Source organism: Fundulus heteroclitus, chromosome 13, assembly GCF_011125445.2.
Source record: "Fundulus heteroclitus isolate FHET01 chromosome 13, MU-UCD_Fhet_4.1, whole genome shotgun sequence".
Lineage (NCBI taxonomy): Eukaryota > Metazoa > Chordata > Actinopteri > Cyprinodontiformes > Fundulidae > Fundulus > Fundulus heteroclitus.
The window spans coordinates 32,054,753-32,067,964 of NC_046373.1; the positions used below are offsets into that span (position 1 = coordinate 32,054,753).

The following is a 13,212-nucleotide window of genomic DNA, read 5'->3' on the forward strand; positions in this document are numbered from 1 at the left end:
TCCAATTATGTGATGAAATATTCAAATCCTAGTCTGTGGTGATTTAGGAGTTCACTGTCGGGTTAGCAGAGATAGCTCAACAATGAATAACCCTTCGCTGACAGTGATGGTGATGAAAAACGAGCCTAGCACTTTCAAAGACAAACTGAAGTATTAGTCTTCAGCGAGGAGGCCAGGCAGGCTCGAGGCGGTGGCTGCTGTGCACTACACCCCTCGGCCTGCAGATATTAACCACATTAAAGTTTGCCGGCTATCGCCATCCGTCTCAGGTGCTGGCTGCTTTTCCATCTCTGCATGTGCGCACTCGAGCCTGTTGATACACCTCTTGGTGCTCATTTCTACACTGCCAGCCTTCTTTAATGCAGCAACTTGTCTAATTTGTTTGGATAAATGGACTTAAATGAAATTAGGATTCCCTGGTAACGTCCTTGTTTCCTTCTATTGAATTATGAGACTGGTGTAATTGACTGAGATTGCTCGGTGGGTGGGGTGTGGGGTGGGGGTGTGGGAGGTTTTAAAAAAGTCTAGCAGTAACACCTCGTTATGCCTCACTCGCCATTTTTTATTGTGCTTTCCCTCCTCAGCCAGAGGCCAGAACAAGATAAGTTGTTCTAATATCTGCCACTGTCACCTTCTTCACCGTATGGCCATTGAGAAACAAACACTGTCTTGCACACATTACATCTCCACCTCCTCCCTTGCCATCAAATCGGACGTCAGTCAGGGGAATGTGCGTCGCCAGTGCTAATGTGTCGACTGCAGCTCATTGTCTGTGATTTAAACACAGCCCTAATGTGTGTCTCACTTAACCCCCATCTTACTTAATGATCTTTTTCTCTCTTAACTGTCTGCTGCTTCCCTTTATCTTCCATTGTCTCCATCTCTCTGGTGGACAAACAGTGGATTTGTTTTGTGTGTGACAGTGTCCAGCAGCTGCCTCGGGGGGATGGATTTACACAGCTGCCTAGCTATTGCTGCTGTAACGTCACTCAGCTGAAGGGAAAATGTGGTCTTCAAGCCCTCTGACACCAATAGCATTCCCTGGGTTGGAACCAGTGAGATGGTTATGTTTACCAGCATACCGGTGCATGTTGGATTTTCTGGAGAAGACGTCGCTTTAGTTTGTCACTGATTCCAGTTGCTTCTTTGTCAGTAGTATGCTTAGAGAGAATATGTGTTCCAACACAAAATCTGCTTCAGAAAAAAAATAATTTGTGGGTTGATGCCCATAAGCCATTTTAGTCTGCAAGGGAAATCGCAGATATGACAGGAAATTATTTATAAAGAACGGACTATGTCGCTGGTTAAATGAGGGATAATTACATGGGATCGTCTTGCTTTTTACATTTATCAAGCAACTACTCACAGAAATCAAAATTTGCAAAGCAAAAGCAGATGAAACTGAACTGAAATGATATTAATAGAAGTGGAATGTCATTGCAACCTTGAACTTTTTCACATTATGTCATATTTGAAAAAAAAACCTCTATGTATTTGTATTGGGATTTATTGTGATTTAATTAAATAACCAACACAAAGTCAAAAGGAAATTCGGCTTTAAAATGTCACTCAAGTGTTCCATTTTCCCAACCGGAGGTGACAAATTACCATACACACGTGCTCTACAAACACACACACACACACTCACACACGCGCGCGCGTGCGCGCACACACACACACACACACATTCACATTCATGCACATATTCCAGAAGGCTGAAGGTTATACAATCACAAGTTTATATTTCATTAATGTGACCTGTCTACTTTGATGCCAGATGCAACCCTGATTTAATAAAGTGCATATGTAGGCAACCGGTTCTCCATATGGTATGCCTGAAATGCCGCAACAGGACATGAGAAAAAGACATGTTAAGTTCCTTTGTATTCAGCCCTGTTTTCTTTAAAGCCTCAGCATGTAAGCTTTACACACTGAAGCACCATCTAGTGGTGTGCTAAATAAATCGCAAATAACCTTGCCATTAAGCACAGAATAGAATGGAATAGAGTATTTGTCACCGTGTCGAAATTTCTCTTTGAGAACTCCGGTTCACATTACACATAATGAAGGCAAAAAGTGACAAACAAACAGGCAATGTCAATGTCAGGCATCTTTTTTTTCTTTTTCTTTTTAGCGTTCAGGAAAGTCACAGATAACAGACAATGAGGTAGTATGGTGCTTAATGAACAGTGATGATCTGAGGCTTTGTCTACAGCAATGTGCATTTAAATATTATTCAGAGATGATAGTGTGCAGTAGGCAGTAACATTAAGGATGATTATAACGTATGATGGGCTAGTAACAGTGAGGCGATTTTAAACTGTTGGACAGCAGTCTCTTCCAACAGGGGGCGATAGCCCTCACAGCTCTTGGGAAGAAGCTGTTTCTTAGTTTATTTGTTTTGGCTTTGAGGCTTTGAGGCTTCTGAAGTGTTTACCTGATGGGAGAGGGGCAAACAGCACATTAACTGGGTGGGTGGGATCAGTGGAGATGCGTCTGGCCCTTCTTTGGACTTGTTATGCAGAAATTTTGTCTAGATCCTGCAGACGGCATCCCTCAATCCCCTGCGCTGTTCTCACCACCTGTGCTCCTGGACTGTGCAGCTCCCATACCATGCAGTTATGCTGATGCATAAACACTCTCTATAGAAGTTCTTTAGCAGTTTATTGGGAAGTCCAGACTTTTTCAGTTTCGTGAGGAAGAAGAGCTGTTGTTGGGCCTTCTTCACCAGGTGGGAGGTGTTTGCAATCAGAGGGAAGTCAGAGAATGTGAATGCCCAGAAACCTAACGCTGTCCACGATCTCCCTCATCTCCCCTTGTATGAAGAGAGAAGCGTGTCCAGTCCTCCTAGACCTCCTGCAGTCTATTATTACCTCCTTCGTCTTACTGGTGTTCAGGATCAGGTTGTTCCTGTAGCACCACTGTGTGAGTTTGCTGACCTCATCCCTATTGTGGGACTCATCATTGTTGAAGATGAGACCCATTACAGTGGTGTTATCTGCAAACTTCACCACTGTGTTTGTGTGGGGGGCAGCAGAACAGTCCTGGGTGAAAAGGATGAAGGACGCTACCATGCGGTGTTCCTGTGATGAGGATCAGTGGAGCAGATGTGCGTTTCCTTATCCTCACCACCTGGGGTTTGTTGGTGAGGAAGTCACTGATCCAGGAGCAGAGAGGTGTGGATAATCCTATGTTGTGGAGTTTCAGAGCCAGTATGTCTGGTATCACGGTGAATAGCATCATAACATAGGTGTTGGGCTGCTGCAGATGAGTCTGAGTCTGAGCTGAGCGCAGTGCTAACTAGACGGCGTCCCCTGTGGAACGATTCTCCCTGTAGGTAAACTGCAGACTGTCCAGGACAGCAGGGATGGCTTCCTTCATATGCTTTAGGAGGATCCTCTCGAAGCACTTCATGATGACGGGGGTCAGAGCAAAGCGAAGAAAATCGCTGAGGCAGTTAATGATTGGTTTCTTGGGGACAGGTACGACAACAGAGGATTTCAGACAGGCAGGCAGTAATAACTACTACAGAAGCAGAGTCATATATGTCAACATTTCCCCCATGTATTAGCTACTGCTAATGGCTACGGTCATCATGTTAAATAGTTTTTGGCACTGTTGTCTGCTTGTTTTTTTTTCTAGTCGCTTGTAAATTTGTTAGTCTCGCCTTTGGGGAAGATTTCTGAACATGCAGTTGCTGATTTAGGCTCTAAAAAAGCAACTATACAGAGACCATGGCTCACTGCACACTACAGACAGTGAACTGGCGAGCTGATATCCTTCCACCTCCATCCCACATACTCCCAGCAAGGGAGAGATGACAAACAAAATAGGTCGCTCTTTTGCTTGTCATCTCTAGGGGTCACTGTAGCGGTCGCAAGAATCAGTTAATCCAAAAGTTATACAAAAACAGCATTAAATCGACATTAATACTCCATATTAATGCAGTAATAACCCTCATAGCACTATCGATCGTAGTCGGGTCTCCAGCATGTGAAACTCAGCCCTGCAGTGGACAACTTCAGATCAGCCCCTCGTCTCAGCTTGGCCTGGTGAGGAAAGGGAACCACTCCATGCCGCCTTGAGTCAGTTTTCCTGCAACAGCTGAGAAAAATAAACAAAGCTGTTTTTAGCATAGGTGGATCCTTTTACTTCAGTGTCTGGTTATGCAGAAGTTAGACTGCAGACTTAGCTATGATCTAGCCGGCAGTTTTCCGAACCCAGTCAGATCCTCCGCTCCGATGACAGTTCCCCTCATTTGTCGGGGAGGGGGATGGAAATACTATGCCTGCACCTGAGCCGGTGTCTGTCTCAAAAATGTTTTTACCATGGTAACACACAGTGACAACAAAATATTCTTCATTCTCTTGATACTTGAAATACTCCCCTCCTTCTGGAGCACTTTTTGGTGATTAAAACTGTGTTTATGTTGATCACCTTGATGAGAACCGATCTGAGGGTTTTACTGTTAATCTATTTTGACCCAATGTAGTAGTTCTTGCATTTTTGGTATGGTTTTATTTAACTGTTCTTCCTCCATCTATCTCCTTCTTTTTCTCTATCTTTCTCCTACATTCACACATGATGTGCCCTGAGTTTATGACATATTGCTTCCAATTTGGTGCTCTTTCCAAACTGGAACTTATTTGGCCTCTGTTGCTTCTTTGTTGATTAGCAAGGCAAGTTTATTTCAGTAACAAGACAATTAAAATTGGCAGCTGATGTGCCACTGCTGTTGCCTGAGTCATGTTACTAAGCTAGTTTGCAGCTAACTGGCTTAGCTTGCTAGCTGCCACTCAGCTTTCTGTGTTGTTGTTGTTTTGATGTTTCTCATCTTGCCACATATTATTATCTGACCCTGAGGCTCTTCCCTGGGCTGCCACCTTATCATGGTGGAGGGGTTTGAGTGTCCCAATGACCTTAGGAGCTATGCTATCAGGGGCTTTATGCCCCTAGTAGGATCACCCAAGGCAGACAGGTGCTAGGTGAAGGGCCAGAAAAAGAGCAGCCCAAAGACCCCTTATGATGAGTACAACAAATGGACGTAGTGTTCCCTCGCCTGGAGGGCAGGGCCCCACTCTGGAGCCAGGCCTGGGAAACACTAGTGAGCGCCTGGTGGCACAGCCCAAAGAGGGGAAATGGGTCCCCCTTCCAAAGGGCACACCACCTGTTGGAGGGACCAAAGGGGTCAGATGCGTTGTTTAATGGGTGGCAGTCAAGGGCGGGGACCTTGGCATTTTGATCCTTGGCTGAAGAAGCTAGCTCTTGGTACGTGGAATGTCACCTCTCTGGTGGGGAAGGAGCCTGAGCTAGTGAGCGAGGTTGAGGTTGAGCGAGGTTGAGGTTCCGGCTAGAGATAGTCGGACTTACATCAACGCATGGCTCCTGCTCTGGAACCAGTTTCCTTGAGAGGGTCTGGACGTTCTTCCACTCTGGAGTTGCCCCTGGTGAGTGGGCATACTCGTTGCCCCTCATCTTGGTGCCTGTATGTTGGAGTTTACCCCGGTGAACGAGAGGATGGCCTCCCTCCGCACACATGTGGGGGGACAGGTTCTGACTGTTGTTTGTGCTTATGTGCCAAACAGCAGTTCAAATTACCCACCCTTTTTGGAGTCCTTAGAGGGGGTACTAGAGAGTGCCCCTCCTGGGGACTCCCGTGTTCTTCTGTGGAACTTCAACATTCACACGGGCAATGACAGAGAGACCTGGAGGGGCGTGGTTGGGAGGAATGGCCCACCTGATCTGAACTCGAGTGGTGTTCTTTTGTTGGACTTCTGTGCTTGTCATGGATTGTCCATAGCAAACACCATGTTCAAGCATAAGGGTGTACATATGTGCTCTTGGCACACTCTAGCCCATAGTTCAATGATCGACTTTGTTGTTGTTTCTGACCTGCAGCCGCACATCTTGGACACTTGGGTGAAGAGCAGGGCGGAACTCTCCACCGACCACTACCTCCGATGGTGGGGGAGGAAGCTGGTCAGACCTGACAGGCCCAAACGTATTGTGAGTGTTTGCTGGGAGCGTCTGGCAGAGTCCCCTGTGAGATGGAGCTTTAACTCCCAACTCAGATAGAGCTCTGAACACGTTCCGAGGGAGGTGGGGGACATAGAGTCTGAGTGGACCATGTTTCATGCCTCTACTGTTTAGGCGGCTAGTTGGAGCTGTGGCCGCAAGGTTGTCGGTGTATGTCGTGGCGGCAACCTTCAAACAATCTGGTGGACACCAGCGCTGAGGGAAGCTGTCAAGCTGAAGAAGGACCTGTTATTGACCTGTAGGACTCCGGAAGCAGCTGATGTCTACCGGCAGGCGGCTCGACTGGTCACTGAGGCAAAAACTCGGGTGTGGGAAGAATTCGGAGAGGCCTTGGAGAAAGACTTCCATACGGCTTTGAGGCGATTCTGGTCTACTATCCGGCATCTCAGGAGGGGGAAGCAATGTAGTACCAACACTGTTTATAGTGAGGTTGGTGCGCTGCTGACCTCAACTCGGGACGTCGTGTGTCAGTGGGCGGAATACTTCGAAGACCTCCTTAATCCCACCAACACATCTTCCAATGGGGAAGCAGAGCCTGGGGACTCCGGGTCAGGTTCTCCCATCTCTGGTGCTGAGGTCACCAAGGTGGTTAAAAAGCTCCTCAGTGGCAAGGCCCCAGGGGTGGATGAGATTCACCCTGTGTACCTTAAGGCTGTGGATGTTGTGGGGCTGTGTCGGTTAACACAACTGCAACATTGCGTGGACATCGGGGCAGTTCCCCTGGATTAGCAGACTGGGGTGGTGGTCCCCCTATTTAAAAAGAGGGACCGGAGTAAGGTCTATTCTGGGGTTATGGAAAGGAGGGTCCGTCGGATAGTCTAATCTCAGATTCAGGAAGAGCAGTGTGGTTTTCGTCCTGGCCGTGGAACACTGGACCCTCAGCAGGATCCTGGAGGATGCATGAGAGTTTGCCCAACCAGTCTACATGTGCTTTGTGGATCTGGAAGAGGCATTTGACAGTGTCCCTCGGGGGATCCTGTGGGGGGTACTCCGGGAGTATGGAGTACCGGACCCTTTTTATTAATTGCTTTTTATTAATTATTAATTGCTCATCAGTACTTTATCCCCCAAGTCACTGTGAGTTCATCATATTTGCCTAATTGTCTATAATTATTTAGTGTCATTATCCATAATTTCTCCCTCTGCTCCCCAGATATCAATTGATAAACTTTGCATTATATTTATATATAGTAGTTTTGTAAATAGTATTAGGGTACAGTGAAGTGAAAATGGTCAACACAAAAAAGTGCATAAAGTTTTTACCTGTATGATACATTGTTTTACATAAAAAGCATAAGAACACCATCTGGTGTTCTTAAGAGCCAAGTTACACTCTTCTTGTTTTTTGGTTCAGAAACAGACAACATTACGCATTTATCAAACATGAACAGCTAATTTAAATTCAGTCATAGTACATTCTGCCTTTTTTAAAGCATTATTTTATTAAATATTTTTATCAAACTTTTTTGTTGCAAAAATCAACAACAACAAAAAACCTGCTAAGAACAGAACCAAACTCTCCTCTAAATGGACAGTTCTGATATATCTCTGCTGGTTTTTAGTAGAATCAGCTCTTAAAGTTATTTTCATTCTGTAGTGAAGGTGCCGTTTTCTTGTTCCCAATATCCTTAACTGCTGCAGAAGATATGTTTTTGTTCCTCAGAGTTAGACTAAAGGACAACATGACAAAGGCACACTCTCCTCACAGCGGCACCCACCTGCACCTGATCCTTTAGCATCTCTTCATACACTCATGCTGACCAATAAAAACAAAGTTCTGCTGAGAGCAAAGACGGTGGCTGGCTGCGCAGTGAGCAGCAGTGCAGTGCTGAGAGACCTGCGACAGCGTTGTTGTGCAAGGTTATTACTGTCTGAAGGCTCCTTCTCAATTCCCTTTTTGGTAAACTGTCTGATAATCCAGTTACATGTATGGTGATTTGTAATTAATCATTATTAATTGTTATTGAGGATTATAATTAATAATCGACCGAGGGTCCGTCGGATAGTCGAATCTCGGATTCAGGAAGAGCAGTGTGGTTTTCGTCCTGGCCGTGGAACACTGGACCAGCTCTCTACCCTCAGCAGGATTCTTGAGGGGGCATGGGAGTTTGCCCAACCAGTCTACATGTGCTTTGTGGATCTGGAGAAGGCATTCGACCGTGTCCCCCGGGGGATCCTGTGGGGGGTACTCCGGGAGTATGGAGTACCGGACCCTTTAATAAGGGCTGTCAGGTCTCTGTACGACCGGTGTCAGAGTCTGGTCCGCATTGCCGGCAGTAAGTCGGACTCATTTCCGGTGAGAGTTGGACTCCGCCAAGGCTGCCCTTTGTCACCGATTCTGTTCATAACTTTTATGGACAGAATTTCTAGGCGCAGCCAAGGTGTTGAGGGGATCCGCTTTGGTGGCCTTAGGATTGCGTCTCTGCTATTCGCGGATGACGTGGTCCTATTGGCTTCATCAGGGCGTGATCTACAGCTCTCACTGGAGCGGTTCGCAGCCGAGTGCGAAGCGGCCGGGATGAAAATCACTGCCTCCAAATCTGAGACCATGGTCTTGAACCCGAAAAGGGTAGAGTGCCTTCTCCGGGTTGGGGAGGATGTCCTGCCCCTAGTGGAGGAGTTCAAATATCTTGGGGTCTTGTTCACGAATGAGGGGAAGATGGAGCGGGAGATCGACAGGCGGATTGGTGCAGCGTCTGCTGTGAAGCGGGCGCTGTACCGATCCGTTGTGGTGAAGAGAGAGCTGAGCCAAAAGGCGAAGCTCTCGATTTACCGGTCGATCTACGTTCCTACCCTCATTTATGGTCACGAGCTTTGGGTCGTGACCGAAAGAACGAGATCCCGGATACAAGCGGCTGAAATGAGTTTTCTCCGTAGTGTGTCTGGGCTCTCCCTTAGAGATAGGGTGAGGAGCTCAGTCATCCGGGGAGGACTCAGAGTAGAGCCGCTGCTCCTCCACGTCGAGAGGAGCCAGTTGAGGTGGCTCGGGCATCTGGTCAGGATGCCTCCTGGACGCCTCCCTGGAGAGGTGTTCCGGGCACGTCCCACCGGGAGGAGGCCCAGGGGAAGACCCAGGACACGCTGGAGGGACTATGTCTCCCGGCTGGCCTGGGAATGCCTTGGGATTCCTCCTGAGGAGCTGGCCCAAGTGGCTGGGGAGAGGGACGTCTGGGCCTCCCTACTGAAGCTGCTACCCCCGCGACCCGACCCCGGATAAGCGGAAGACAACGGACGGACGGACGGACGGACGGACCGATCCTAATTGCACAACACTGGCCTCATAGGTTTGTCAGAGAACTAACAGCATCATGAATACCAGGAAGAACAACGGACATGTCTAGGAGAAAGTTGTGGAAAAGTTTAAACATTCCTGGGAGACAACCTGTTAGAAGAAGCAAAAAGCATGACAGTCCTACCCTAAACATACTTCAGCTGTAAAGCAAGGCAAGTTTATTTGTACAACACATTTCAGCAACAAGACTATTCAAATTGCTTTACATATTAAAAAATAAATAAATCATAAAAAGTACATTTCAGTTGGATAATAATGAGAATTAAAGAAAAGTTGGACTACAGACAGAAATTAATGATGTTACAGTAAATAGTTTAAATAAGACGGCAAAAGACAAGTGGATTTTTAACTTTGCTTTAATAGAACTCAAGGTTTCAGTATTTTTGCAGTTTCCTGGTAGTTTGTTCCATATTAGTAGAGCATTAAAACAGAATGCTCCTTCTCCATTTTTGGTACAGTTTCTGATGATTAGGAGAAGACTTTACTCAAAAGACCTGAGAGGTCTGAAAGGGTGGTACAACCAGAGATGTGCAGTAAGGTTCATGACTTGTGAGGCACCAACTTCTCTGGAGTCAGATGTACATATATGTGAACCCAAAACATTTGCACATTTTTCAGTTTTGACCATTGCCCTTGTTTTAAGAGCTTTTAATTTTTCTTTTATCAATATAACACTGTTCAATAAAATAATAGCAAGAAAGACAAAGACTATTTAGTAGAAGGTCAAATCTGAACTTTAAAATGCATTTTTTGTGGGAACTGATCTCTCTGTTATTAAAATTTTAAATTGTGTATGATATTTTCTTTATTTGCATATGAAGTCTATGTGCCTATCCTTCCACATGAATATCTCAATCACTCAGTTGTAAAAATCGTCCTTTATTTTTAAAAATTGCTGCTTCTATGGAGATAATCACCAAGGAGGACAATTGTCTTGGACCAGCCCTGGATGAAATAAATGGAAATAAAATGTAAAGACATGGAAAGCAGAAAAAACACATCTTGTTAGTAGGGCCAGCCAGACCAACTTGTGACACATGCATTCAATACAAAGCTTGTCATTCTGGACACAGTTAGAATCCCCGGTCAAAACTTACCAGACCAATCACAGCACGGGAGGCGGAAGTTTACATTGTATCACTGCAGATGAATGAGCTGGAGCTTTAAAACCTCAACAACTACAACAGAGCGTGTTGCTTGGAATTTGCATCACATCCGTTGTCATCTGATTAGTCCCACCCTGGTCCCACCTTTGAAATCAGGCTCTATCTACTGCTTTCCAGACTGATATGCTTTGTTCATGTAGTAAGTCAGTCTGTCTGGCCAGGCTTCTAGCTTGTAGCACATGTATGGTGTAAGCCATAGACATTATTTACGTAGACCCCTCATTACGTGCTGGAGTGCATCCTGTATCGCTGTCGTATTGGATGGGTCTCCTACTCAAGGCTGGCATAGCAGCCAACGGGAGTAAACGCAGAAGAAGCAACTTTACCCGTATTTTCTGCAGCTTGTGGTTGCAATAACCAAGCCATCCCAGGTCTCCTTTGATTCATACTGCATAAAGTCGTTTGTAATGGAACATAGCCAGATAACATTTAATTCATCACAACTGAGTTATATATTCTATTGATGACCTGGGAAGAATGATAAAATTGCCCTCTGTAATATTTTTTTTAAAACAAAACATTTCCTAAATAAAATAAAGTGATGGAAAGTGTGTTTAAAATGCATTGCAATATTAAAGCGTAGCAGAGTTTTGGTTCAGAAATGCAAAGATGTGCATGAATGCTGCTCAGCTCTTAACATCACATTTACTTTGGTGTGCTGTTGCATCTGCAAACTGAGCAATGTGCTCATTTGGGTCGACAGAACAATGAGGTCTTGATAGAGGTTGGTCACTAAGAGCTTTGCTCACACCCAGAAGAATCTTAGATTTCTGCCAGCCAGAGAATATTCTTTCCTTTCCCCTCTGCCCCCTATAATCCTTTATAAGCTTACCTTCTTTTCCTCTGTCATCCCCCATTTGTCTCACTGGAATGTCCTAGAACATTTAGAGTCCCCTTTTTTCATTTTCTGCACATCATCGCTGTTGCGCCGTCAGCTCCACCCTCTCTGGTTCAGCTTCTGAGTTTGTCTAGATTCTGCACTATATAGCTGTTCTAATGACACCCCTGGCTTCATCCTGCTCAGCAGTACCTGTCACAGTGAAGTCTCTGCACCCGATCATTTCCACCGCAACCCACTGACACTGTTATCCTCATTACTGCAGGGCCCAGCCACCTAGCTCAGTGTTTCTGGGAGCTCAGGTCGTATGGAACCTATCCACTGTATATTATTGTGACACACCGAGCACAGCGAAGAGGGCGCAGTGTGAAGATCATTAGCAACAGTCTACACAGAGGCAAAGCAGCTCTTTCTCATGACTCCTTGTGTTTGTATGTTGCAGAACTCGAGTGCAGACCACCGTGTGAGGCTGGACCTGGGCCTGTGGGACAAGTTCAGCGAGCTGGCCACCAAGTGCATTATCAAGATCGTGGAGTTTGCCAAACGAGTGCCTGGCTTTACAGGGCTGACCATTGCTGATCAGATCACACTTCTGAAAGCTGCCTGTCTGGACATACTGGTGCGTGTTGCTCCTTTTTCTCTGAGAAGACACTTGTTTATAATAGATTTTTCTGTAAAAATAAAAAAACGACCAAATAAAACATGCTTATTATGTTTCTTTATATACATTTAAACTGTTATCATGTTAGAATTATACTGTGACCTGAAATATTTTGGTCCTTTTCACTGATGAAGATTTGCTCACCATGCTGTAAACGTAGCAGGGCAGATCAGATTCAGCTAATAATTGATTGGGTGCTTGGCGTCACTGTGTGTAGAGACTTGATCTTTCAGCCCAAATGGTTGATGCATTCCCTAACAGTCAGGTGGTCAATCACCCAGGAGGAAATGATGATAAGGTGATGTGGGAGGAGTTTAACCTCATCATTGGCTGAGCTTTTACTGTGGCTGTCTTTTTCATCCTCTAGACTTCAAAATTGGCTCAGAGCTTATCTGCTGATCTTTCTTTCCTAGATGAAGCCACTAATTGAGCTACTACTGCCATTTACTGTTTACTTTTCTCTCATATAGAAAGTACTCCTGGATCAGTACAAGCCATTTTGTGTTCCTTCTGTGTGTTTTCTCAAACCCCCAAACAGTTGTGGCAGATGGCCGTTTACACTGATGCTGGTTCTGCTGGATGTATCAATATGTATGAAACATCTGGACGTCATGTCTCATTCCATCCGTCTTTTTCGTCAATGCCCTGGCTCTCACTACACATCCACACAGACTTCAGACTTCATGGGAGCGCAAGAGTTAGATAGATTTAAAAAAAAAAAAAAAAGTTAGGCAGGTCATCCTGTAATGGGCCGCTGCCCTGCCCTAGACACCATTATTGCCTGCTGGTGGAGGCAGGGGGTCCGATGGAGCCGTTGTATGGCAGCCTTGCCTCTGTCAGTCTGCCCCAGGGCAGCTGTGGCTGCTAACACAGCTCACCACCGTCAGGGTGTGAATGTGAATGTGTGAGTGAATGACTGGTGTGAAGCACTTTGAGGTCATTAGACTTAATAAAGTGCTATACAAGCCATTTACCATTTCTCTAAAGCAGCAGCAGTCACAGAGCCACAAAAACCATTGTTAGTAGCTGTGCTGTTTTCTTCTTACCCTTCTACTTCTTGCTATGATGCGGTCTTAAAATTATCAGCTCCTGTTGCTCAACAACTTCGTGATAACACTGAGATGGCGGTATCCACTGTTAAGCTTTATTGAACACGTCTAGTAACCGTTACATCTGCCATTACCTCTGTAAAAACTGTGCTGCTGTGTGATATCTCCTT

At 45.6% G+C, this 13,212-nt stretch overlaps 1 protein-coding gene across 2 annotated transcripts in view; it reads left to right on the forward strand.

Moving 5' to 3' along the window:
- LOC105937679 (retinoic acid receptor beta) overlaps positions 1 to 13,212 on the forward strand; it is a 158,496-nt gene that overhangs the window by 114,915 nt on the left and 30,369 nt on the right. For both annotated transcript variants that reach the window (XM_012879127.3, XM_036145597.1), the window contains one exon: positions 11,775 to 11,951. In XM_012879127.3, coding sequence (XP_012734581.1) covers positions 11,775 to 11,951 — 177 coding nt within the window. The remainder of the gene's footprint in view (positions 1 to 11,774; positions 11,952 to 13,212) is intronic.